Raw genomic sequence first — 27401 nt, forward strand, 5'->3', positions numbered from 1 at the left:
ACGACGCGCAGTCTACAAAATAAACGCTATCAAGCACCCGCTACAAACTGATTATATTTGCAAACCCTGATACAAGTTTCCAACAAAGGTATGTACATAACATTGGACATATTCATTGCACATTATTGTTTACAGTTGTGCAGTTTCGCTTGCTTCTGATTTCTGCTGACTTCTGGTCTTTGTTAGGCCAACATCACTTGAGCCACTCCTGCTGCTGTTAACTGTTGTTGATGTTGCAATGAACCTTCTGCAGCCAAATGTTTTCAAAACTGGATGCAGCCAAAGATTTCTTACACTTGGATTTCTAACACAGTTGACCAGAAAGATGAAAAATCCCTGAAAAAGTGAATGTAATTTTTTCGTAAATATTTTATGAAACCATTTATACTATGTGGGGGGTATTTATACCTGTAGGGAATTAACAATTGTAAACAACCATGCCATAATTTCCTGGTAAGTCACATCTTCAGCCAGAAGCATCAGAAACCCAAAAATCCATGTTAAGCCCATCATTAGTATTAGTGTGATGGCCACCATGAAGTCCTGTGAACTAGTTCTCTTTTGTGCAGAAGAGCGGATCTGCAAAATTATTTGTCTTCAAAAATTAATTGTCGATAGCATGCATGGTAAGCTTTAATTTTTAACTATTTAATAACTGGAACATTTGTGTCATGCCAAACATAAGATAAGTTGTGGCAAACATTAAGTGGAAAGCACCTTTTCCTTTTTGCAGGTTAAACTGGTGAACACGATAACAAACAAAATCAAGTTAAAAATGATTAGCAATCCTATTGGCAAAAGAAATCCATAATGCAGAGAGCCAAGATGCAGCCAACATATGTGTCTTGCTTGATACGATGATATGAACAAGTTGTCATCTGGTAATGAAGCAATTGATAACGTTCATTTTTCTGTTTAAATATTGTTTTTTTATTATTTACCTGGCCTGTATCTTGGAAGATCATCAACCAATATTGCAACACATGCATTTATCAACACAATGAGAAAGGGAACAAAGTATGCAACAATCACTGAAGAAGTTCGAATTTTATCAGATGATGTGCTCATCACCTTGAGAGAGAGTATAGGATATTGTTATGCATTGAAGTAGTTTGATGTTGGTACTCTTACCTTAACTAAAGCATTATATAAGTCATAGGCGTTAGCACTCATCCAAAACCATGTTGCGAGCAAAAAGTAATGGAGGAATGCTGTTGATACGTAACAGCCTGTTTTGTTGTTCACGTTTCCAGCGCTTGTCAAAAAAATGATGTTCACCACAAGAAGGCAGAAACAAATGTTTAGCAGAAACAAAGTAGGCTTCTTTGTTCTCAGAGCTCTATAAATTGAAGCATTTTTTAAATTGATTTTGTTTTTATCTTACCACCCTACTTGACGCTGCCGTATATGACCAAGGTAAGCACTAGTCCGGCTATTGACAAACCACATCCGATGTAAGTTGCTACGTGAAGTGCGTGAGCTGAAGGCAGCACTACTGATTTCTGTATGGAGTTACATTGTTGGTTGATTGTGAATATGACATTCTGTGTTATCTACTCACAACAATCATAGCAAAGTGACCGAGTTGGTGGCAGTGAAATCGTGGATCTCCATCTGGGCCAGTAACAAGTCTGCATGTTTTTGGCACCCAACGAAACTTTTTTTGATCCAAATTTACACATTGAGTTCGTGTCACTTTCTCCTGTTCAATGTTTAAGTTTTTCTGTTAAAATGTGAAGGAACAGCGTTTGTTAAGGCAAATTACATATACCTTCAACGGATTTGATGGTAGACGAACGCTTCCTTGACTTGTGGTGCGGTTATTAAAGGTGATGGTCACTGTTTGTTTGGTGTTTGGTACATTGAAGTTCTTTATGCGAGCTGTTATCACCTGTCGTCAAATTACAGCACTTTGTACGGTGCAGTTAGTGCTTAATAGAAGACTTACTACCTCGCTTATGTCATCTTCAACTGGTGGAAACAAGGCATTTGTCTTGTGAAGTACGAACGATACACGCACTGGACGATTTGCAATGTTACGCTTTGCACGTCCATAGTTCGAACTTATGGACATTGCTGCTTGTTCAATCAACTTAGACGGAATGACGAAATTGATCGGAGGTTTGTCAACCATACCCGATGGAGATTTTGGTGCAAAGATAGCGTCCGAATACTTTCCAGCTATAGGTGTTTTTTCTTCAATCTGTGCCAAACCATACGGATATCTTACATATGTTGTAATTGCATTTTACAAATCATAATTTTTGGAGTTAAAAGTGTAACTGGTAGTCTACCTGCACTGTAATGCTCTTGGTGATCAAGGTAAGAGATGTTGCGTTTCCAGGAAGCAAAACGCGGTCTGTAAAATCTTGCAAAACTTTCAGCAGAGTCTTTTGTTGTTCCACTAGTTTTCTGCACAGAGAAATATTGTTTGGTAACTTTTTAGAAACGTGTTAAAACGTATCTCCTTTTTGTCACGTGTTTTTCATCGTTACACTTGCAGCACAATCAGTTATTGCTGCAACACATTGGCCTAATCGTTACGTTTTGCTGAAAACATTTTGCTTATTTTACCAATATATGTTGGACTATATTTGAACACTTACTGTGAGTTAAGTTTTTCCTTGTTGAAAGATGACGATACTTGGTCTGTGACTAAGAGGGTATCCAATAAACTCTGTCTTGTGATCTATATTTGCAAAATAATCTTTAAATGGAATCTTGCCGAAAACTTATGTAGGCGACATTCAGCGTGTTTAACACTCGAACTTACCTGCACTTTTGCAGGATCTTTCTGGCTTAGTTGAAGCAATGTGTTTGCCACTGCCGCTGTTTCCTCCGTTGTTAAATTAGCAGTTGACGATGACGTAAGTAGTTTTAGGTCCGTAATTTGAATGCTTACAGATTCGGTGGTTGCAGGTAGCTTGAAATTTAACGATATTGTTCTGATGTGTGTATTTACCAATTACCTGTATACTATCTGCCCATAATATTCGACAACAAATTGATAGCAAGGTAGCTTATCAGCAATCTATTATTTTCATGCAACTGAATGGGTGTCACCTGCAGCGCTTTGGACAGTATCGTGGATAAATTTACTGAACATGCTAAAACGTGGAGTTTCTGATAGGTAGCCACGTTGGAATCTACTGTGCCTTGTGTACAAACTGCTGACGCTATTGATCTTCCTGTAAAACAGAGATACGCACTGTGAATATCCTCTTTAACTCACTTTTTTTTTAGCTAAGTTGAGACGAATTGTTAAAAATTTCCCATGATGTTAAGCACTACTAAAAAGGGGTTGAACTGCATGCACTTTTTCATTTTTTCTTGCTTTACTTTTTGTGGTTTTGTTGCGTCGTAAACTAAAGCAACAGAAGAAACAAAAACAAACCATTTCGACACTTTTCGACAGAGTTTGGCGAATCGCCGATACTTGCTCGTCCGAAGGTAAAAGTTTTCCCGGTAACAGAATCATAACCTGTTCCATTGCAGAATGCTGCGGCAAAAAATGATTAAATTGCGTGTGGACTTGCTGATGTAAACGAAGTTAATTACGTTTGCATGTAATTCCATCGCCTTCGTATTTTTTCAGACACATACAGGTGTATGTTGAATAGTCGGCGGAAGGTTTGCATGTTGCCAAGGCTTTGTGACAAGTGGTGTTTGCACACACGTTTGGTGATGTTGTAGCTGCTAAAGCAGAAATTAAAAATGATCAAAAAATGACTACATGCTAATTCGTCCATTCAATTTGCTACACTGGCAGGCCAATAACTTCGGAATAAAATGCAACATTTTGTGACAACATATAATAATTTGCTATGTGCTTACGTGTGCAAAATATTCCATCGCCGGTGTAACCGTCTAAGCATTTGCACGAGTAGCCAGAGTTATCAACAGAAGGTGTACAATTTGCCAAGGTTTTGTGGCAGTTAGACCGCTGACATATGGGTAGGGTATCTGGTAAAATAATACCCATATTCTATTGCCCAAAACTATATCCTTTTGTTAAATTGTTTTAAATGTTCTCATCTTTGAAATAAATACTTCGTATCACAGAGCTACGTTCGTGTCCTAAGGAAAGTTTAATGAGGACTGCACTAGTGTTTGAAAAGTCCTGCTAGGTGTTTTTTCAATGATTTATACGTATTAACCTTCTTTATAGCGAAGAAAGAACCCGTTTCCATTTTGATTTCCCGCAGTCCTAAAAGTAACAGACACAGTCGTTGGGCTATGAAAAGATATATTGTTGATACTTCGGTTGTATGCCAAAACTTCTCCATGGACGTTAATAATCTGGAAATCCAAAGACAGGTATAAATGTTTAGTTTATTAAGCAAAAGGTTGTTTTAAACAGATCTGAAATTTCAAATTATCTAACATTCTATCATACATTTGCAGTATGGGCCTATATAATTTTTTTTATCGCAACTTTTTGACTTAACCTGAAATGATCCACTTCCCATGAGGGACACTTCCACAATTTCTATAAACATTTCTCTTTCCCGCGTTGAGAAAGCGATTTTCCAATTACAATCCAAATTCGGAAGGTGATTGTATGGATATCCTCTTGACTTTAGTTCCTGCCATTGCGTGGTGGCAGGAAGATTACCCCCACAGTTTCTAATGTCCACTTTAAAACAAATGAATTTAGCTAGTGATTAGGCTTTCATAAAAATATAAAAAAAAATAAGTATTTGACAATTATAAAGCTAAAATTCAGAGCAAGTTTTAACTTAACTGCCGGTTTAATAATTTTTCTTACAGTGCAAGGATTATTTACTTATTGGTTGCACGAAGTCGGACTTTACGACTAATGATTAGCACAAAACAAAGAAAAGCGCCGATTGTTGCAGAAGGAAAACAACCTAGGCATATCGAAACGAATGAGTAATGGGTAATATGGTCGGAGCTTTTTATTTTTGTGAGTTAAGTACTTGTTACCTTGTTCCGTGGTTACGTTTGCAGAAAAACGACTTCGTCTGCTGTTACTTTTTGTCTCAAAGTAGATGCGCACAAACTGGGTTAAAGGCAATGTTTCCTTTAAAAATACGCTGACGTTCTGATCGGAAAACTTTCTCCCCATATTGTACAGCTGCAAAGGAAGAACCAAGCTCTAATTACCAAGCATGCACATCAAAAACTTACCTCCAACTTGTCTGATGCTTGTAGGTTTAATTGTAGAAGTCGTAAATTGGTATAGTATCCGTTTGATGACGGTCTTAGTGACCATCCGCAAGTACGATTAGGTTGTGCGAAGTTTGGAAAACCTTCTGATGAAACAATGGTGCTGTTTCCGACTGTTATGTCGGACCCGCATCTTGAAACTAGTAAATGCATTGGGAAAAGTTGTGTTGACCATGCAAGATAAACAACTGGAAACAATCAAATAGCATGTAGTAGTCGTTTGACCGGTTTGAAAGTGAACGTGCGATTGACTGTATGCTGGTGGAAATCATTGTACGTTTGAGGGTAGAGAAATCAATTACTGTTTTACATCTTTCTCTTACAGTTTGATCCGGTCCAATACGGTAAAAGTGTATAGCAGCTTGAAAACTAGGTTTTACCTTCTTTTAATTCTATCTCAAATGGTACAAATCCGTTTATGTTGCTTAGAGTTAAAAAGACGGTCAATTGATTGTTGTGCGTTACGATGTTAATATCCTTTGTAGGTCCGACGAATTCTCCCACGCGGACAAAGTTTTCAACCAACTACAAACAAGGTTTACAGATTCTATGCAAGTCACAGAACTCCAATTATCAAATGACATGTAGATATGCAAAATCAGTAGGTTTGTTACGTCATTTAAGAGTAAAGACTTTTGGTCAGAAAAATATTACAAGGGTAAAAGAAATGAAATCTCTACCAGTATACCAAATATTTGTCTGAAAAATATTATGCAACATAATCAAGCATTTTTTTATTTTACTGTAAAATTGTAAACAGCCGTCACCTGTACTCGAACGTAGCTTTTAAGGTGGGAAAAAATATTAATTATTTTAGTGTGTATGCTGTTCAAAAGGTTTGACGGCGAAATCTTCAAATCGCATTTGACGCCATTCACGTAAACAGCTTGCGACGCGAAAAGGTTTAATTTGTTCTTGACTTCGCTCACGTTTCCTCTGAAGTTGCAATCTTAAGAAGAAATAAATATATATTGCTCATGCCTCGTACACAGTGACCTCAACTATGGGGTGACCAAAAACTGGACCCTCGTGTTGCGATTTGGTGACGACATTTGCAACGCGAGACGTTACTTCAGAAGGCAACGATTTACCCATCTTTTTTGGTTAGTAGAGCAGTGATTTTCAAACGGTGTTCCGCAAGAAATTTATTAGTTTCACTGATATTCCGTGGAACACGGGTCGGAAATGACTTGTTCACCACGAAGGGCGAAAATAGCTTAAAGGAAGTAATCATCCATTATTATCAGTTTAAATGTTCCATCGTGAATTGCTTAATTTAATGTTGTGTAATAAGGAGACTCGTTTTGTAATAAAAAGAATGTAATTGTGCGAGCCTGATGCTGGTGAAGTACAATGCCGCAATACTTAAAACAGTTAGGTGTTCCGCAGGATTATTTCAATAAAAAAAGTGTTCCGTCGCTCGAAAAGGTTGAAAAATACTGTAGTAGAGAATTAAAAAAATGTGTTATAGCTACTCAATTGGAGCTATAATAATTACCTTGTAGAGCCAATGATCCTATAAAGGCAATATGTTGTTTGGCAGTTAGATTTAGCTCGAGAAATACGAGAGAATTTTGAACTCCGAAAAACGTGAATGACTGCCCGGGGCTCACTGTAGCCCTGAATCCATACACGTCGTCATAAACCTGTGATAAAACTAAACGTTTATTACCTAACTTATTACTTTCCTAGAAAAAAATGAAGTGTCCACCTCAGAATGTTGTCAAATTTGCGATTCTTTCAGAACTTACTTTTAAAACAGTGGTTGGTGAAGAAGTGTTGGAAACCTGCAAACGCAATGTTAATACGGATCTTGACTCAATCCTCCAACCACAGAAAATTTGACTCTGGTTAGTCACTGGTATTTCGCTTGAATTGAACACGCCATTCGTTTCCAAAATCTTGCGACCGCATCTAGGAACTTAAAAGCACGCTGTGGCGTTTCGTCCTAAATAAACAAAAAGAGAAATACTTACCTTCCTTAAACTTGAAGGTAACAGCATAGCCATTATCGTTTAGGTCTGCTGGAGTATCATGTACGACCAGCTTAACGTTGTCTGTGGGTCTGGAGAGCGTGAGCCACCTTGTAACCTGTATATAAGTTATTTAACTTTGTGAAATTTTGGGTTACATATGGAGGCAAAGTTAAATTGAAAATAATTTTTTCGTAAAGACCAACCTGAAAGTTATGGCCAACTCTGTTTGTGTTAGCAAACTTGACCACTTCGATGTACAAACTTTTTGTACGATTGAAGTTAATCTTCCAGGAACAAGTTCGCATATTCACCGGAGTAACATTCGGCAAACCGTATGGGTAAGCTATGCGTTCGGTGGTGTTGGCCACAAAGCTACCTCCGCAAACTGTAAAGTTTCACAATTTATAGCAAAACTGTTGTACAATCGAAATTTATTTTTCTAAAGAGCACGTTGTAACAGTTTGTGATTCACTACACAATGTTCTACAACATAATGAGCAAATATAGTTTACCATTTCAGAATAGGCATCTGTATTTTATAGTAATACTGTCAAGCGTTAAATCAAAATATTTTATAGTAACGTAGTCAAGCGTTAGTAAATACTTTTTTAGCTCTGCTTTCTTGAATTGCCTTATGACGCGTTTTATGTTTGATATTTTTTTTCTGCACCAGTGATAGACATACCTCGAGTTTGGAACTCGCCAGTAAAGCTACTGCCCGAATGGATATGATTGCCCGTTTTAAAGAATATTCGCATCACGCTAGTGAAGACAAACAGTTGGTGTAGGATGGTGTTGTTTAGAGTCAGTTGATTTATTGGGGACTCGTCGTATATCTGGATAAAAAGTGACACGATTTTACTGATAATTAAACAAACATTCTGTCTGTGCAGATATAAAATGTCGTTATACGTTGCGTGGCAGGAATTTTGAAACTAATAATAAAACCTCATGTTGGAAGGCGACATCCTCGAAAAAACGAAATGAGATCGTGATGGAGTGTTTTGTGCACTTGTCGTTTTGCTATACTAGTATACTTACCTTAAAGATGGTGTTGTTCTTTTCTACCTGGAAGTTAATTAAATCAAAAACCCTGTTTTCGCCTGGTATGATTGAATAATGCACGTTCCAACCACAGTAAAGATTCGAATCGGCGTTTTGTGGGTAGTTTGGTGATTTGATAATTCCTGTTGTATTGTCCGTTGAGTAACCGCACGTCGGTACTGAAGAAAATACCAAAAACTTAAACTTAAATCTTTGATTAAAAAAACATATGCAAGAAATCTAGAAAGGGTATTGTTGGTCAATATGAACCAGCGTCAAATAGCACGTCCGAATAAAATTGTAAGAACCCTCACATTTATGCACAAGATCTATGTTCATATTTAGTCCGTTGGTTGCCGAGTTTCTCCATATTCTTTCATTTAATCTATTCTTAAGGTTTGATAAGTTTATTGTCAGCAAAAACGGATAATATTTACGATTTGCAAGTTTTGAGGTAGGCTACTAATTGTTAAGTTTCATACCTTCGCTAAACTCGATTGAAAAACCACTTATCCTCTTGGAACGGGCAGTGTATACAATGTTTAAAGGGAATTGATGAGCAATTATTTCATGCACAGGTTGATCGTAGTTGAAAACTCCGAGACTGCTAGTGTCTTCAAAAATCTTCATGTAACAAATATCATATGTGGTGTTCCTGTACGCTCGCAATTACATTTGGGAATCAGGTTTCCAAAGAAAAACACTTTTATTGACAAGTAGCCTATTATTTCTAGCCATATTTAAGAAAATCCTTCTGATAACACAACATTCTTCTTGGGCGCAAAGTATCTGGAGTTAAGTAGTCTAAATAAAAAAGCCAAAGCTAGAATGCTGTTTATCATAATGCTGGTAAACGTTTCGAACTCATACAGGGTTCATCATCAGTACTCAAATGAGCAGCTTGCAAAAAGCGTCAAGTTAGAGAGGGGAAACAAAAGACAGCAGGAAACAGCAATTTTTTTCCCAGAAGAGGATAAAAACAACAATCTACGATTCACAAAAAACATGATTTTGCTTGTACTTGCGTTTGACTGCAGCATCCAGTGTAGTTGGGGTGTATGGACACCTTTAGAAGTATACTCATAGATGGTTGTGTAGGTGTGATGGATACTTGACACCGAATGTCCCGAGCCTTATAGTATGGAAATCCCGGCGAGGTAACAGTTTGAGGCGTGGCCGTTGCTTTGAGAGTCTTCGCGCAATCTAAATGTCGTTTAGGAAAAAAAATTAGACTAGGAATAATTCACGACTTATGCGATGATTGCTTGCGTTTGCAGTTTGCGCAATGGATTGGGTTTATTTTGAGAAAATTGTGCAAACGAAGGCAATGCTTTTATTACTAAATGTTGGCACAGTGCCAGACTTGTTCATGTAACGGGATAGGTTGGTTGTCTTGCAAATGAAAAATCATTATGTGGTTTGTGAGTATACCAAATTCTAATGTATGTGAGAACTTGTTGTGTTCGAAAGATATGATCATTTATAACAGCTTTTTTACGTCCTAATGTTTCACTTCAACTGGAAACTCTATATAGACAACTTGGTCGGTTACGAGGCATTTTTGCCATTCAGTTTGTTTATCGCAGACTAACTAGTATTCTAATAGGTAAAAAAACTTTACAAGCACAACCACTATGATATTTCGCTGTAGACATTTTACGTTATTACGGTACAAAACTACTTACTTTGATAAGAGTAATTTCCACTGAAAGGCATGCCGTAATCTGGCCCGCTTTCATAATAAACTCGAAAAATAATCTCAGATGTAAAATCAATGTACTTGGGATGGGTGTTGAGATCACCTATGAGACCATTTCCATCATACACCTGCATTAAAATACGCCATAGTTCTCTGTGTTCTTCTTAGTTTAAATTAAACTTTGATAGGTTGTCCAGACAAATTAGCCTTATTGTTGTAGTGATGCCACTTTTCTGGTTAAAAATATGAAAATTATTACATGATTGTGTCGTTTTACTATGGTTTTAAAACTATCAACATATGAAATTTTAAAAGAATTACTTTTTAACTTTACTTATCAAACTAACTATATTTTTATGTTTTGACCTGCAAGATTCCCTTTTTTCCACTTCCAGTTTGCAGCATGTTTATTATAAGTCGAAACACTTTCGTTGTTTCGTGACTTGAGGTCTTGTAAATAATCCATCCGCATTTCACGTTGGGTGGTGCTGGTTGTGGAAAATTTGGTGAGGATAGTGATCCGTTTAACATTGTACGACTTTCATAGCCGCACTTGTCAACTGACAAAATATAAGTTTGGGTTAAATATACAAACAAGCATGTTGGTATGTGATTCTCTACATTTTTATATAGTTTGTGATTCTGCCACGTTTGCTTAAGGTTTGCAGTTAAAATCTGTTTTGGGCTTTACAGACAAATGTCAGAACAAGCATTTTTAAAACAATAAACAGATCTTTTTCGTTTCGAAATTTCTGATTATAAAGAGTACGTTTGTAAGTTATGTGGGTAACCGTAAGAAAATGACAACAAACACCTTGAGAGTAAAGCAGGCGAAAGCCCCTAATAGCGTCAAAAATCCGAACGTCAATCCAAGTCGCGTTCAACACAAAGCTTAGATTGTTGTAAATCGTGGCATATCCTTGCGAAACAAACATGGGAATCAAGGGTATTTGAACAGTCTGGGCGTCGATCTGCAACAAATACTCGTTTTATTTTCATTACCCCAAATACAATTTATTGCAATTTATTACTCTCATGCTCCCGGATTGTGAGTTTAGCTGGGCAAGTTTTAGATATACGCTTTTGCTGTTGTTGGCGGCCGTGATTTTCCAAGAGCAACGGAATCCGTGTCTGTATTGCAAATAGGGGAATCCGGGAGACGTAAGCTCCTGGTTTATGTCCGTAGCGGTGAGATTTTCCCCGCATGCTGGTAAAATGCAAGGTGTTATTGTAGTGGTGCCTGGATTCAAGGTCAAGGTTTCAAGGTCAAGGTTTTTATCTACATGGTTTCTCTTACCGCTGTAAGTAAATGAAGCATTGAATGCTAAGTTGGAACTTGGGAAATCGTTGGTTTCCATGTACACGCGTAGATATACATTGTGATAAAAGCTCATATTTCCAGTTACATTCCCGAGGAACTTTGTCAGATCGTACACCTACAAGCAGTCTTGCAAAGAACTCCGAAAAATATTTACAAACGCAGTAAACCGTTAAGTTGACACAAGAAGATTTTGATATTACGTTACAACAACACAGCTGTAGAGTCAGACGCTAAACTTCAGGATGTGCTTGACGTAACGATAAAAATGAGTAATTTCATGAACCCGATGTGTTTTATCCGCCCTATCCACAGCAGCACCCGGAACAAGGCCCCAGAGCTGTCATGTCACGCCAAGACGCTACTACTGATTGCGCTTGAAATTACAGACTGTCCATTAATAACAATAACCAATTGAAGGTCTCACAAAGTCGGTATTCAACAGTACGTACAGCTATAGGATAATTTTACTGTACTAAATTATTATGTATATGCGAACCTGAAAGACGTCCACCCCGTTGGTAATAGTTAAATTCCTAAAACGAACTTCCATGAGCTTATTTCCGACACTGGAGGTGACACGGAAATCCCACCCGCAGTTTGTGTTGGCCGGGACAGAAGATGGAAATCCCGGGGATTGAAATGTTCCGGAATCAATCAAGTTTGTGCCACATGGATCGACTGCAAGGAACATTTTGCAGTTTAAACAAACAATTGAAAAAATGGGACAAATGCACCACAATTCACCCCAACGTTACATACCTTCCTTATACTGCATTCGGAACGATATTTGCGTTGTGGAGGAGGAGGACACCTCGTATGTATATTGAGCGCTGATGAATCTTACCGAGGCACTTTGATTGTTCGCAACATACCTAACATCCCTTGCTCCCCCAAACACTTGACCAATAAGCTTACCGCCTTCGTTGATCTAAATTTAATTATTTTCCTATTTTATGCAGTTCATGGTACCCCGCAGTGTTGATCAAAATTTAATTTCCATTCCCATGTTTTTTTAATTAACAACAAAAAAGCTACAAATGCAAACTTATCAGCCTTTACCTCCAAGTAGCCGCTTCCTGAGAATTCAACCACGCGTAGGTAGATGTACTTCGATGGTGAAGTGGCGTTGATCACCCATTCACAGTTCTGCATGAACGTCTGTGGATCACCGGTGAAGTCGATATTTTGGAGGGAAGCAGAAGCATCGAGAAAACCCCCGCATGCTGTTAAATTATGACAAAGGTTTTAATTGAGACGTGTTAAATTCAACATTTGAACTACATTAAACTTTTTGCATCGTTTTTACGTATAAATATCTCATATGCTATTATGGAAGATTAGAAGTACATGCTCGTTTCTTAGCAATGTAGGTTTTACTCCTACCTTTGGTTCCCGTAATGAAAAATCCCACTGTTAAAAGCACAGAAGTTACTGCAATCATTTTGTAGACTATAAGCTACAAACACTATAGAAAGCAAATGGATCAACTTAGTATTACGCAGTTTACATAGTTACAAGCAATGCCGTAAGACGATGTGCATCCTATACAATACTGCTTTTGCTTTAAGCTACGTGAACGGCGGTTGCGTGCTGTAGGTTATATATAAAACATCCGGTTATGACTAAGAAAAAAATTCACGCTGGCAGGTTTCTTAAATGACTGTTACATAGTAGGTTTCGACCGGGCAACAATGTAACGGATGTTTGCAACCACTAAGGTCACGTTTGCCAATAACGCAAACAGCGTTTGTTGTCGTTTAACACAGTGGTTCTTTGATAGATTTTGTTTGGTCTTAACAAATTTGCTACGTGTGCGAGAAACGAGGTTGTGTGTTTGCAACTTAATCGGGTTTTTAATTGTCAACATTACAAATCCCTAGTATACAATCCAACGTAAGCACAGTAACATTTGCAGTCTATGTTTGCATATTGTGCCGAAACTTCGATACAACAAATCAACCGTAGAAACAAAAGTTATAACCCTTCTTCTGTTTTTTTTGCAATGCATAAAAAGGTTGATGTGAAATACCTTCGGCATTAAATCAACCCCGCATCAACCAATTTCGCATGTGCATTTTTTTATTACTATCAGGAAGGCTGCATAAGAGTACATGCAAAAATATACTATGGCACAATCAGATATCGTATAAGCCACTCTTGCGAATACTATACATTTAATTATTTTTTGTTCATGCTGTAATACGTTTTATCGGAAATTCGTAAGAAAAAGATACAGAAAGTATAAATACGCATTCAAATATTACAGTGATACTGTTATCATACTGTTATATACGTTCGCAGAATGTTGTCCAGTTAAATGCACAATGTTACATGGATCGACTGCAACCTTTACGTTCTAAGAAGTATAATCGGCCGCAAACCAATCCTCTTATAACACATTATATATTGGAACAGATCAGAATATCATCATTGTATGAAGAACACGTCACTGATTAAGTTTCATGGCTAGTTGAGTTCAAACGTGAAGCGTTTATTCTACATGATTGATTGGCCTTCCTCTGAGCGCTTATTTCCTCTAGTGCGAGTTTGGCCAGTTTCAGCCGAACCGCTCTTTGAGCTGGTGGCAGTTGAGGAAGTCGTTTCGCGTCTTCCGCATCCAAGCTTCGACAAGATAGGATGTAGCCACAAACTTCGCACATTCGGATTGCGAATGCAGTTCGAAAGAAAGATGAAAAATCCCTGACAATGGATAATAAACGTCAAAATGTAAAATAAAATCCACAATTACCATTGCATTAGAGATAAACGTGGTTAAGAGGGTTTTTGGGATTATAAGTTTATGCGTACGTAGTTGGCTGATGAATCTATTTAGGAAATAACGGATCGGAAATTAAGGGATTATCTAAAGGGAATTGGGGATAGGAATTATTTGTAGATAATCCGACTTGATTGTTTCGGAAAGTAAACTGGCATTTCATGTTACCTGTAGAGAATTTACAACTGTAAAGAGCCATGCCATAATCGACTGGTATGTTACGTCATCAGCAACCAACATTAGAAACCCAAATATCCAAGTCAGACCCATCATCAAGATCAGCGTTATTGCAAGCAGGAAATCCTGAGAGCTCGTTCGCTTTTGAGCTGACGATCGAATCTGTTGAATTTGCGGTTGTTAACAAAAGAAATGATCATCAATTTGAAATTACATGATATATGTAAAGCCACTGCAGGCAGGTGGTGGAAATTTTCCCATACAAACAAATTTGTATATTTAATCATAACGCAACTATCAAAATATACATGGGGTTCTTGAAATGCTTCTGTGTAGCTAACCTTGTGTTTTCTGCATGTGAGACTGCTGAACACAATTGCAAACAGAACAATATTGAACAAAAGCAGTAGTCCGATGGGCAAAAGAAAGCCATAATGCAGAGAGCTGAGATGCACCCAACACATGTGTCTTGCTTGATACGATGATACGAACAAATTGTCATCTGCAAAAAGTATTCTGTTAACAAAATATTGCACTCACAAAAGTTTCGCATATATTTTTTGCATTGAAAACCTGAAAGGTAGCACCAATGTAATATGAATGAAAAAATACAATATAGACTTTTGTATTACCGATGAAAAATGTAATGAACATCACGTTTGAATATTATTACCTGGTCTGTATCTTGGAATATCGTAGTAAAGTATCGTGACGCAGGCGTTCACCAGCACTATGATCAGAGGTACCAGATACGATACCACAATAGACGTGATGCGTACTTTGTCAGATGAAGTGCTCATCACCTGCAAACACGCACACAACGTAAAGTCGGATGGTTTATTCGGAAAATTGTAGATTATCTACCTTCACCAGAGCATTGTAAAGGTCGTAGGCGTTGGCACTCATCCAAAACCATGCGGCAAGTAGGAAATATTGTAGGAATGCCGTGGAAATGTAACATTCTATCCTATTCTCAACGTTTCCAGCGCTGGTCAAGAAGATGGCGTTCACCACAAGCAGACACACACAGATGTTTAGAAGAAATAGAGTTGGTTTCCTTGCTCTCAGTGTTCTACAAACACGTAGTTAATATTAAATGGTGCGGATGATGTATTGGGCCTGAAATTCATTAACTTTACTCACGTTACGCTGATATAGATGACGAAGGTCAGAACAAGGCCAGCCATAGACAGACCGCATCCTATGTATGTAGCGATGTGAAGAGCGTGCGCTGACGGAAGAACAACTGATTTCTTTAAAAAATATATCTTCAAAAAAGGTTTCATGTTCGGTTATGATTACATTGCACTTACAACAATCATCGCGAAGTGACCAAGTTTATGGCAGTGGAACCTTGGGTCCCCATCTTGGCCGCTTACCAACACGCAGGCGTTGGGAACCCAGCGAAAACGCTTTTTGTCCAAGCTCACACATTGTGTTCTGGTCACTGTTTCCTAAGAAGAAGGATTAAATTTATTTTTCAGGTAATTCTTACACCAACTTCAAACCTTCAAGGGATTTGATTCATGCCGAATTCCACCCTGTCGTTTGGTTCGGTTGTTGAACGTAATGTTCACGAACTCCTTGCTCTTTGAAACAGTGAAACCCTTTATGTGTGCTGTTATTACCTGTAAAATATTATGGTTTACAGATTACATATAGCTATATTGTGATTTCTTTTCCGTATGCTGGCATGTTATGGCTTATGTGACAGTACTTATCAGGCACGTCACAACAGTTTGGTGGCTATCCTGCTTAAGTTTAAATCTCAATGGAAGGCAAACCCATACTTCGCTTATTTCGTCCTCCACGGTTGGAAAAAGTGTGCTGCTTTTGTGAAGGACGAACGATACTCGCACAGGTTTCTCGTCCAAATTCCTCTTTATTCGACCTTGCGATTCACCGCTGGATGTTGCTGCAATTTCCAACAACTCGGCTGGTATAGTAAAACTGATAGGAGGCTCGTATGGGACCCCTGATGCTTGAACGGGAGAGAAAGAAACATCAGAGTAATGACCACCAGTGGACTTCTGCTCCTTGATCTACCGCGATAGTGTGTATGGAAACGTTATATTAAACCTCAGATACGTCAATGCTTTTATTCCTATGATAGTTTGCTGAAGTTTTACCTGTATTGTGATGTCTCTTGTCTTCAAGTTCAGTGATGTGCTATTTCCGGGAAGCTGAACTTGATTTGTGAAATCTTGCAAAACCTTGATTAGAGTCTTTTTTTGTTCCTTTAGTTTCCTTTAACCAAAGTAATTGTTGCTTTACACACATGATAGTAATACTGAGCTCTGTATTTTGACAATTTAACATGAAATAAAGAATTGTTATTCTGATAAAACTTTTGCAAAAAGAAAAGACGTGAACCTATTTTGGCGTTATAAATATTTTTTTTTTTTTTAACCATTAGTCGACAAATATAGTTGCAACGTACTTTGTTGTTTCCCGTCTGTTGGCCAGAGACGCCGATACTTGATTGGTTATTAACACTGTATCAAGCAGATTCTGTCTGGTAATCTACGTGAAAACATTTTACTTCATGTAAAGCATTTGTTAATTTACATAATTGACACCACGTACCTTTACTTTTGAAGCAACTATACTCAGCTGAAGAAGTGTATTTGTAACTACTGCCGTTTCCTCTGCGCTCAAGTTCGTGTTTGTGGATGACGTGACGAGCCTTAGGATTGTTAAGGAAGATGTGATTGCTTTTGAAGTAGTTGGTTTCTGTGTAAACAGCATATTTTTGATATAAATGTGTTGTCACAAAGCAAAATAATCCGACAGCTTGGGAAAATATAACTAAACAGTTAAATATTTCCTTAGCTGTGCAACTCAATAACGGTCACTTGTTCAATTAATCCAACAAACCTTGAAAATATGGGCGACAACTGTGGATAAATTTGTTGCGCAAGGTAAACTTTGAAGTTTTGCAAATGAAGCAATATCTTGATTCAACTGACTTCTTAAGCAGACTGTAGAAGCGATTGATCTACCTACAAAGTCCGGTTTATAAGTCAAAACGACGTATGTACGTTTATAATAAACTTTCCAACCGTTACGGCACTTTTGCTTGGAGAGAACCGATTCTCTGATGTTCCCACGTCCAAAGTTGTACCATGTATTGGTTACGTCGTCATACAATACGGTTTCATTGCAGAAAGCTGTAACAAATTCCTTTTTAATGAACGTTTTCGACAATACTTGTGTACGAGGAGTAATATACGTACGATTGCATATTGTTCCGTCTCCTTTGTACCCCACTGCGCATGCGCAGGAGTAAGCACTGTTGTTTTGTCGAGGAGTACAAGATGCCAAGGTCTTGTGGCAAGTGGAATTTGTACAAACATTTGAAATACCTGGTTGATACAAAAAATTAATTATTTTCTTTTAACTGATAAAACTGCTTTTGACATGTTTTGGGCGAAATCTTTTGGTTAAGCTTCTAAGATGCAATGAGCCACTGGACTAAATTGCAGATGTTTATTATGCTCTTGCTTGTACAGCAGTCGTATTAATTTCGTAAAATACGCTGACACAGGATTTCTGTCAAAACTACAAAACTAATCAAGAATCTTCTCAGTTGTTCGCGTGAAATACTTGTTTGCAAGGACAATATACATACGATTACATGTTGTTCCATCTCCTTCGTACCCCAATAAGCATGAGCAGGTGTACGCGCTGTTGTCTGGCAGTGGTGTGCAACTTGCCAAAGTTTTGTGGCACGTAGAATTAATGCAGACATTTGGATTACCTGGTTTAAACAAACGTAAATTATTTTTTTTCTTATCCCATCTGTTTTTACGAAATGAGGTAACACTTTCACAAGGCTTTCAACAAAATTACTTTGCGTTTGGATAAATTGTGTGGCGAAAGCGCTCACTTGTCAATAAGCCAATCTGCAACTATTTACACAACCCTTCCATGAAGGGAGATACTGCATATTGGATTTGGCTACAGTAATATACTAACCTTCTCTGTAGCGAAGCAAAAATCCACCGCGAGCTTTACGCTGTGTAACAAACGAAATTGTGACATCTGTTTCTGAAAATATTTCAACCCCTTTTTGATTTCCCTGCAAACGCGAAAGCTGCAAACCATCTGATTGGCTGATCTGATAGGATGATAAAAATAGTAATGTTGTTTTTTCTGAGAAAAAAAATAGCGCTTGTTTTTACTTTTCTGATGTAATATCAAATTGTTTTGCTAAATTATAACTTTTAATTTCTGGCCAAGTTAATCAAATACTCATAACATTGTGAACAGTTTAATCACATAACATTGTGAACATTTTTTGGATACGATTGGTTTCGTGTTCAGTGGGACGTGGCCTTTCGGTATAATTTAATTACTGCAAATTCCCAGAAAGCAATCGTGTTTCTATGAAACCTTGGGTACCTGGAGCCAAGAGTGCGAATCGATAATCTCAAGGTCCACTTTGATATGCACCATCTTTTTGGGCGTTGTTTTGTTAATGCGCCAGGAACAGTCCAGATTATGAAGGTGCACATACGGGTATCCTCTTGAAGATATCTCTTGCCATTCGGGCAAGGCAATTAGTTTTTCCCCACAATTCCTCTGATCAACTGCGAAACCATACGATTATACGAGTTTGTAGTTTATCGCATGCTCACGAAATCATGTCAACATTACCGAATTGTCTACTGATGTTGACAGAAAATCTACTTTGTTGGGTGTTCGTTTCAAAGTATATTCGCATCGTGTTGGTGAACGGCCACGTTGAGGAAAGAAACTGGCTTGTGTTGTAGAATTGGTTTGCCAACGTATATATCTGCATACATTGTGGACATGGATTTGTAGTATCACATTATTTGATGAGCATTTGATTACAATGTTTATTAGCGGTTGTGTTTTGTGTTGTTCTACATTCAGAAGAAAGATTTTGACCAAGATTTTCGAGTTGAAAATACAACATATTCTAAATTATTTTAGCTACCATTTCAAATTTTAGCTACCTAGTCAAATCTAACCTCAAGCTTATCCATTGGAGACAAAGTTAAACTCAGCATTTTAAGGGCAAGAAAGCTGCCACTTCCGGTGAGTGTCCAACCGCACCTAAGACCACGAGGTGCAAAACTCGGAAATCCCGGCGAACTTATAATGCTCCCTGTTGTCATTCTTTCGGTGGTGCCGCAGGTCGGAACTGAAATAAATACACTGGCTGTGTTATAATCCCCTAGTATGAATTCGTAAATACCTGGGATCCCTTGTTAAATTGATATCGTTTCTGTGGATTTTAGGAGAAAACCACTCCCAAATATAACGTTGGCTTATGCACCAAATGTCGTTTGTAATTATTTGATAGTTAAAAAAGTTTAAAAGTTTTACAAAAGCTTGCCTTCTTCTATGTCAATGAGGAAAGTCAAGAAGGCATTTTTGCGTTGTAAGGTGGGTATGATCGTAACAGACGGAGAATTTGAGACGATGTTAACATCTCGCTCTTTTCCAAGTGGCACCTTTATCCGTACTCCGCCCCCTTCGGCCATCTGCATTTTTTTTTCATTATGACAGAATATGTCGCTACAGCTTTCAAATATGTTTTTTTTGTAATTTCTGGCACAAGTTTTCTTGCGATTTGCATAGGTTCGTATACACAAACAACGCAAAAATTAAAAACCAATACCTATTAACCTCAAGCGTAATGTCTAAAATAATAGTAATCTTAGTTAAAAGATATTTGTTTTTCCTTACCTCAATTGCATTAGTTGTGTTCTGGTCAAGGTACAAATCATACACTTTTATGTACACGCTGCTGTTTTGATTACCAGGCGATACAATTGTGTACTCGCAGGCATGAGTTGATTGGTAGTAGAGCAAACTGTTCGAAATGTCACTGAAGTACCGTTTCGCCTCAGTGAAGTTCAGATGTCTATTGCATGCTATAAAAATGTGTAAGGAATGTGTATATGTTGCCATAAATACGTTGTAGTGTGCGAAAGGCATATATATGCATATATACTACATATGTAATCACCAAAAAATTTAAATTATTTTTTTGTGATCACACTGGGATTCGAACCCAGGATATCCTGTCACGAATCCCGGTCAGCTTTTCTTTCTAATAGTAAAAAGGTATAAAAAAATATACTGCAAACTTTAAAATATTTTTTTTTAATCTGACAAACACACCTTTAAAAACATATCATTAAAAAAGTATGCTAAACCGTCAGCACAAACAACGGGTTATCAATCTACACAGAAAACAACATGACCGTGCTTTAGACTCACATCCTGTCGTGTAGGATGCATAAAAATCAATTCCATTTGTGATTCTATTGTTGAGTTCAAGGTATACTTGGATCGGTTGGTAATCATAAAATATTGCTCTTTGGCCTGCAATTACGTCCACCCACTTGCCGATGCCACTTGTATACACCTGCAGATCAACATTTTCGTTAAACTATCAGAAGGTGATTTCTGTGCGATTAATCACGTACATCACACGTGGTAGTACTCTCAAGCCTTTAATTCTGTCTTTGTGACCCCTTATGGTTATTAGTTCACTTTACGTTTGTTCTGCTATGAAAAATAATTTAATTGTTAAATATGAATGTGTTTTTGTACAAAACTCCCCCTTTGTATGCTAATATTTACACAGCTACATGTTCTAGTAATAGCTGTACACTGTCCGAAACAGAAGACCTTTATTGCTGTCGGTGGGAAAGATGTGTTGGCAACGTTTAGCGTCAGAGCGTATGGACTGCGCGAGTATTTGGTTAAGTCCCAACTGCAAACAATACGAGACTGGTTCGAAGAAGGTATTTCTTTAGAAGAAAATTCTCCGTCAAAGCTGTAAATTTCCCGTCCGCATGTTTGCACTGGAAATTAACATAATATCTTAAAGAGTCAGCTTTGTGAGCCAACAAAGTAAGAAAAAACGTATTAAAACTGATAAAATGGTCAAAGTGTACCGACCTTGCGAGTATGCGAACGTCATGGTAGGGCCTGAGAATGATACTGTAGTGGTTTGAGAACGAACGACAAAGATTTTGTCGGTTACCTCCCTAAGGTGAGCAAGCCTATAAATCTGAAATAAATGTATGTTGTTTCAAGCATTTCTAATTATGTCACAAGCAATTATAATAATGTTTAATCCAAGTTAATTGTACCGAAAATGAAGTATACACATTATTAGGATTTGGCATTCGAAGAAGCTTGATATAAATGGTGTTAGAAGGTTCCGCAGTAATTCTCCATTTGCAAATTCTGATCGGGGGTACATGCAATACTCCGGGAATTCCAAATGGACTCAAAAATTGTTCTGAAACATTTGCACGAAATGTTCCTGCACAATCTGTGAAATGCATTTCATTAAAAAATACCCACCAATTTTTTGCATTGCAAGCTATGCTTTCTTCCTAGTATCAATTCATTTTCACTAGCTGGCGTAATGCACGAATAAGTCAAGAAATTTAAAGGCTGGCCGATAATGCAGACAGCATTTCTATGTCTTCTGTAAGACATATCGGCAAAAACTTCTGTCATCATCAGTTCAATAAAATAGCTAAACCTTTTTACATTTTATTTGAAAAATGTCACCATGTATGCTTAAGACGAATTATGAAGACCACAAACATGGAATGGAAAATATATTGCAACATATCTGCATAAACAGCTATTATAACTTCTCAAAGCAATCACCAATTTTTTGCCTTTTGTGCCACATACCTTTCATGTTATAATCACCAAAAAGCCTGGTGTTTGAAAGAGAGCGGTTTGCTGTTTCAAAATAAACACGAAGAGTTGTTCTCGATGTAAATAACTGATCATAATTGGGTGTGTTGTTGAGCAGGCGGTGGATAAGATCCCCGGTATACACCTATGAGGGAATAAATTTGTTGCAATTTTTTGCGCACATACATTGGAAAGCGTGCACATTTCTAGTCTAGTGCATTTATTATAACTATAAAAAAAATTACAAAAAATATACAACAAATTATAACTTTAATAGAACGGTAGTACCATTTTTAAACACGGGATGTTCCGCAACTAATTAATCTTTTGCTTTAATTTTACACAATGTTTGGATTTGCGGCATTACCTCAAAAATGTCGTGGTACAGATCTATCTCTAATACGTTGCTGATAACAAGAGTTCGCAACTGATTCATCCCCTGTGGGTGGTAAAAAGTCCAACCGCACACTAAGTTTGGTCCCGCTTTTTGCGGGTATTTAGGTGATGAAATCGATCCACTTGTTTCATTCGTCGAAAATCCACAAGTCGGTACTGAAAAACCATCGGAAATTATATGCAAGTTACAAATTGCTAGTTCTAAAGGAAATGCCTATTATCAGCAGTATATAACAAATAAAACTCATACCTTCCCTGTATACAATGGAATACCCGCGACTTCCTTTTTCAGAAGCGTGGTCAACTTTTACTGGAAATTTGTGAGCAACTAACTGAATTGTTTGAGAAATGCCATAGTAAAATCCAATTTGAGATGGTCCTTCGAAGACCTGCAATAAAACATTTCATATGAACATCAGATATAGTTGATGTTAAACGCCAGTCATTATGAGTTGGCATTTGTTTGCGGTGTGAGATTCCGTACATGTATAAATAGTTCTGTAGGGAGTATAGAGAATGTCTTGTTACGCTTAGCCCGGTTACATGGCCTTGGCTTGTGGGAAACTTGGCAGGCCAACAAAAATGGCCGTTGTTGGTTTACATGGCCAGTGAAACACGGCTTTTGTTGAAAATGCGGCCAAGCCACTTTTTCGGCCACAATTTCGCGGCCATGTGAACTTACTGCCAACAGTAGCCAAATAATAGGCACAGTGGCTGGAAAACGTGGTCAGGTCTGGTTTTCATTTACTTTAAAGTGGCCATAACCGGGCTGGGAGGTATTTTGGTTGAAGAAATTTTAGTTCCTACAGCAACAACTTTCCTGCCTTAAACTTAATTTCAATATGTGCATTGCTGTTGGCCTCTAATACTTAGGTGTGAATTTACCGTAGTCCTGCTGCAACAACGTGTATTATTAGGATTTCCCGAAATCTTTAACTGGACGCTTTTGATTGGGCCAGAGGGATTGATGGTCAAGTTGCAAGCAAATCTTGTTGGTCGAAAAAATGGAAATCCTGGTGTTGTTATGGTTTGAGAAATCGGTGTTGCCGTTAGTGTTTTATGGCAAACTACAAAAGAAGACTTTACTTTACAGTAAATTGTGTCACTTGAAAGTAAATTTAGCACATTATATGCAAATACACTGCAAAACTACGTTTAGATTTAGACCACTTTACCATTGTATCGGTAGGTTGCCTTAAATGGTTTTCCTGTTGTTGTACCGGAATTGTAGTAAACCCGGAGAACATTTTCTGTAGCAAAATCCCTATACGTGTCCTTGTACAAATCTGCCAGAAAGCCATGCATGTCGTACACCTTGGTAACAATGAAAAATTGCCTGTTTGTTTCATCGCTTTTGAGCGCCATTCCGGTGCAAGAGTTTTTTTTCAAAACGACATTTCGGCAAGATTTTACGACTGGTACGTCCCAAAACTTAGAAAAGTATAGTTGAATCATTAAAAATCTGTTCGGTTTGCTTATTGTTTTGTTTCAATTAAAACTAAACTAATTTCAAGTATAAAGCAAATACACTATAGCGTTGCGTACCTGCAAAACGGCACTTGGATCGCTGCTGTGCTGCACGGTCCCAAAAATCATTTGAAAAACCTTTTCCTTCACTGCAGCTGTGGTGCTGTAGATATTCCAGGCGCACTGCGTATTTGGTGGGACGTTTTGTGGAAAATTGGTAGAGTTTAATTTTCCGTTCAATACGTTGGTGTCGAAACCACATTTTGTCACTGAAAGCAGTCAACAAGACTCTATGACATTACAAAGTATATTTTACGACGCGCTATGTATTGTTTCGCCTAAAATTCTAAGAATAAAAGGTGAATAAGCGATCTAAATATCAGCTCATTTTATAAAAACAACAGATTAAAATACAATAATAAACTTCATGTTCATGTGAGCAATTTTACTAGTACTCAGAATCTACATTAAAACGGTAGTTTCCACAATATTTCTTAAAAAGCAACAAGTTGATTTATTAAAAGTCGTAATTGGTGAACCAGGATGTTGTGGAAGGCCAAACGAGTTGTGTTGCGCACAAATAACATGACTTGCGCAAAAGCTCGGATCTTTAACTTCCCTTTGTTCGATGCACGTTTCTTATGCTTGCGACCCGAAAGGCAGGAGATGCGTCATGTTGATAGTTTCACAACGTTGCCGTTATATTTTTACGTTGGATTCACTAAGGAAGTTTCCAGCAAAATTTAAGGCAGTGTGATGTGCTTTAGGCCGTCACCATATGTAAGTTAAAATGATCCACACAAATGTATCAACTTCACACTGTAAATTTCATAAAAATATAAACAGGCTTCGAATGCAGCGAAGGTTTAGTAATTAGTTCCTAACATCTGTACGAGTAACGTACTACTGCATCATATGTGTACAAAATGTCAAAATGAGAGCTATATTTTGATAAAAATAAAGATATTCGTAACAAAGACAAACTTTAATTCTTTCGAGTACACTGTTATTGCTCGCTTCAACCAGTTTCCAGAACCAGAATATCATTACTGTGATCAAATGCGATTTATGAGACTGTATTTAGGGCGTGGTCGGTTTTGTTAACAACCATACATTTTGCAAACCAAGTCCTGAAATACAAGCCTTCAAAGCAAAAACAAATCCCCCAGCATCTTAAGTACACTGTTTGTTTTGTGATAACAAAAGCAAGTACTTCACGACATTTACGTTTTTTATTTGCGCTATCTGACCTTGCGAGTAAGTTAAACGAAAGCCGCCCATGATTCCTGTGGCTCTCACTTGAAGCGACGGGGAATGGACGATTAGGTTAAAGGGATCGTAGACGTTTTTATTTCTTCGTCCTCCTAATGTAGTGAATATCCGATGATTGATGTTAGGGTGGGAACTATTTATCAGTAAGATCTGGATGCAATACAATCAATCACATGTATTAACATGCAATGTTCATTCGGAAAGTACAAACCAGATCTTACGTCAAATATGCCGCGGGTGGAATTTGTTTCTAAAACTTGCACTTTAATGCTTTTGTTGCTGGACAGTGGTCGTATTGTCCACGTACATAGCAAGCTACCGACGTCATGTGATGGGTAGCCGGGTGTTTGTAAAATATGTTCACTGTCTGTTGCTGTCAGATCCCTGTTGCAAGCTGAAACATGGAAAGTAGTTCAGTACGTTAGTTAAGAGTTAGTTTGGTTTGCAACTTTGTCACAAAATTAATATTGGCTGACATATGAAAAGTTATAATTCTTTTATTTTTGAGGGAGTGACGGAGGTACATTCAAGCCTTCAGGTGTTACTTGTTCAGCGACATTCTGCTACCATAACGAAGCCAGTTTTGATCATCATATGAACGGACAATATTCGTTTTTATTTTACTTGTATAGTTGAAGTTTGCAGAAAACTTCATGGCTGTTGTTTTTTTGGGACCGGTTTCCATGTACACTCGCAGGAAATATTTGTGATATAAACTGGAGTTGCCGGTCACTGTTCTCATCCGTTCACTGGGATTATAAATCTGGGAATATGCAATGTAACGTATATACCAAATTTTGTGAAACGTGTAAAATATGTAAAAAAGGTATTTTAAAACTTGCATCGTAACTGATTTATCAGAGAAACCAACAGTTTAGGAACATTTTTACCAAACATCATCCAGTTTAAAAATTCTTTGAACATCTTTTGTGAGAACGTGTATATAATTATACATGCATGTAAACATAAAAAATATTTAGCTTGCCTCAACCAAGTCCGACTTCTCTGAAAACTCAACATTGTGCAATAATAAGTGTAGCAAGTAGGATTGCTGTAGTTGTGGCTTATCTACTACCAAGTTCCAACCGCATTTGGTGTTGGGAGGGGCAAAGGATGGAAAGTTCGGGGTTGAGAAACTACCAGAGAGAAGGAGTGTGGAACCACACGGATTGACTGCATAAAAGTCATAACAAATTTAAATGATAATTAGTGTCAAAGTATTTCTTGCCATCGGCTGTTCTACTTGCATAACAGTTTTGACATGCTTTATGAACGTGATGGAATAATAAACTAGTATAGCGAAATAAACAGCACCAATACACATATAATCGATAGAAAATTACCTTCCATGTATTGAAGACGAAAGGATATTCCTTTAGACCTCCAAGATGGCCGCCGGGGCCCAACATGCTTAACCATTGCCGTTCCATTGTTCACGACAATTTTGACGTCATTTCCGGAAGTTTGCGCAGGAAAACTGACAATGGTGTAAATCCCATCATACACCTGCAAAAGACGATTTTTGTTGGTGTGATTTACAGCAACAGTTGTTTCGTAATATTGCTATATGAAAGAACAATATGCTATGGGTTAGTGAGATAAGAGTATTTATAAATGAGTCTAAAAAGAAAGATTTAATATAGGTCGTTATCACTTTTGTAATAAGCTATCTTATTGAGACATTTTTTTTGCAAAAACACAAATGATTCTTGCAAAGTTTAAATTAAATGATATTTAACAGCGCATTAATTCGCTTAAATGCATTTTTACAAGCATGTTACGCTGTATCCTACCTGGATTGACGATCCCCAGGTTTGGGAGTGGTTCACAAAGTGCAAATAAACACTTTTTCCTGGATTAGTTGCCCTTATTATCCAATCACAAGATGTCGAGTCATTTGCATAGTTTTGGATTTCCTGCAGTCTGGTTGTGGCGTTGTAAAAACCGCCACATGCTTAAGGAACAGTAACAGACTGTTTCACATATATAATGAAATTATCCACGTGCATAATAACGAATTTAAATGCAACTGTGGCGAAAGGAACCTTACTTACCCGATGTTTTACATAACACGACGGCCAGAGCGATGAAAACCATTGGCAAAATTAGCATTTTTTTCCTGAAAATATCCAAAGCACACAAATAAGCACGCGGTTATTTTCCTGAAAAATGATTGGCTTAATTTGCATGTTTAGACAAACATAATCCTTCACTGATTTGTTGCTTGCAATCGATTGATCTAAAACTATTTCCTCTAACGTATGCGCTGGACTTTAACTATCTTTGCTACCTCAAAAGATGCGACATTGAATTTATCATAGCGTTCCTTTCACCATCATAACTCTAACGGAAGCACGATCAGGTCACGATTCGAGAGAATTT

General features: G+C 37.6%; 4 protein-coding genes across 4 annotated transcripts; all 4 read right to left on the reverse strand.

Annotated features, from left to right (window-relative positions):
- Positions 1-110: 110 nt before the first annotated feature.
- On the reverse strand, positions 111-11253 carry LOC145908179 (uncharacterized). The gene is made up of 35 exons (XM_082995390.1): positions 11207-11253; positions 10941-11116; positions 10724-10880; positions 10276-10469; positions 9896-10037; positions 9232-9413; positions 8693-8834; positions 8208-8389; positions 7852-8002; positions 7370-7551; positions 7167-7281; positions 6942-7111; positions 6689-6836; positions 5958-6139; positions 5571-5715; positions 5152-5330; positions 4948-5098; positions 4449-4636; positions 4158-4299; positions 3835-3963; positions 3559-3696; positions 3395-3499; positions 3064-3188; positions 2774-2923; positions 2607-2689; positions 2295-2412; positions 1952-2203; positions 1772-1891; positions 1562-1702; positions 1393-1502; positions 1132-1339; positions 942-1071; positions 718-878; positions 409-579; positions 111-336 (listed from the first exon to the last, which is right to left on the reverse strand). The coding sequence occupies exons 2-35, from the start codon at positions 10944-10946 to the stop codon at positions 130-132; spliced, it is 5106 nt and encodes a 1701-aa protein (XP_082851516.1). The 5' UTR covers positions 10947-11116; positions 11207-11253; the 3' UTR covers positions 111-129.
- A 449-nt stretch (positions 11254-11702) lies between these two features.
- LOC145909431 (cubilin-like) lies at positions 11703-12697 on the reverse strand. The gene is made up of 4 exons (XM_082996825.1): positions 12614-12697; positions 12290-12453; positions 11990-12158; positions 11703-11908 (listed from the first exon to the last, which is right to left on the reverse strand). The coding sequence occupies exons 1-4, from the start codon at positions 12669-12671 to the stop codon at positions 11703-11705; spliced, it is 597 nt and encodes a 198-aa protein (XP_082852951.1). The 5' UTR covers positions 12672-12697.
- A 667-nt stretch (positions 12698-13364) lies between these two features.
- On the reverse strand, positions 13365-19319 carry LOC145908617 (adhesion G-protein coupled receptor G6-like). Its single transcript, XM_082995933.1, has 20 exons — positions 19181-19319; positions 18843-18981; positions 18588-18775; positions 18162-18303; positions 17815-17943; positions 17420-17548; positions 17246-17353; positions 17061-17185; positions 16770-16916; positions 16624-16706; positions 16313-16430; positions 15974-16225; positions 15692-15811; positions 15497-15637; positions 15327-15436; positions 15048-15255; positions 14857-14986; positions 14525-14685; positions 14175-14345; positions 13365-13930 (listed from the first exon to the last, which is right to left on the reverse strand). The coding sequence occupies exons 1-20, from the start codon at positions 19217-19219 to the stop codon at positions 13727-13729; spliced, it is 2844 nt and encodes a 947-aa protein (XP_082852059.1). The 5' UTR covers positions 19220-19319; the 3' UTR covers positions 13365-13726.
- A 215-nt stretch (positions 19320-19534) lies between these two features.
- LOC145909432 (cubilin-like) lies at positions 19535-27180 on the reverse strand. Its single transcript, XM_082996826.1, has 19 exons — positions 27074-27180; positions 26813-26973; positions 26363-26525; positions 26005-26192; positions 25644-25782; positions 25241-25413; positions 24998-25169; positions 23826-24016; positions 23456-23594; positions 23166-23347; positions 22531-22669; positions 22252-22436; positions 21879-22029; positions 21320-21504; positions 21126-21237; positions 20853-21028; positions 20439-20586; positions 19902-20089; positions 19535-19696 (listed from the first exon to the last, which is right to left on the reverse strand). Exons 1-19 carry the CDS (start codon positions 27129-27131, stop codon positions 19535-19537), a joined length of 3012 nt encoding a protein of 1003 aa, XP_082852952.1. The 5' UTR covers positions 27132-27180.
- Positions 27181-27401: the final 221 nt, after the last annotated feature.

Source organism: Ascidia mentula, chromosome 7, assembly GCF_947561715.1.
Source record: "Ascidia mentula chromosome 7, kaAscMent1.1, whole genome shotgun sequence".
Taxonomy (NCBI): Eukaryota; Metazoa; Chordata; class Ascidiacea; order Phlebobranchia; family Ascidiidae; genus Ascidia; species Ascidia mentula.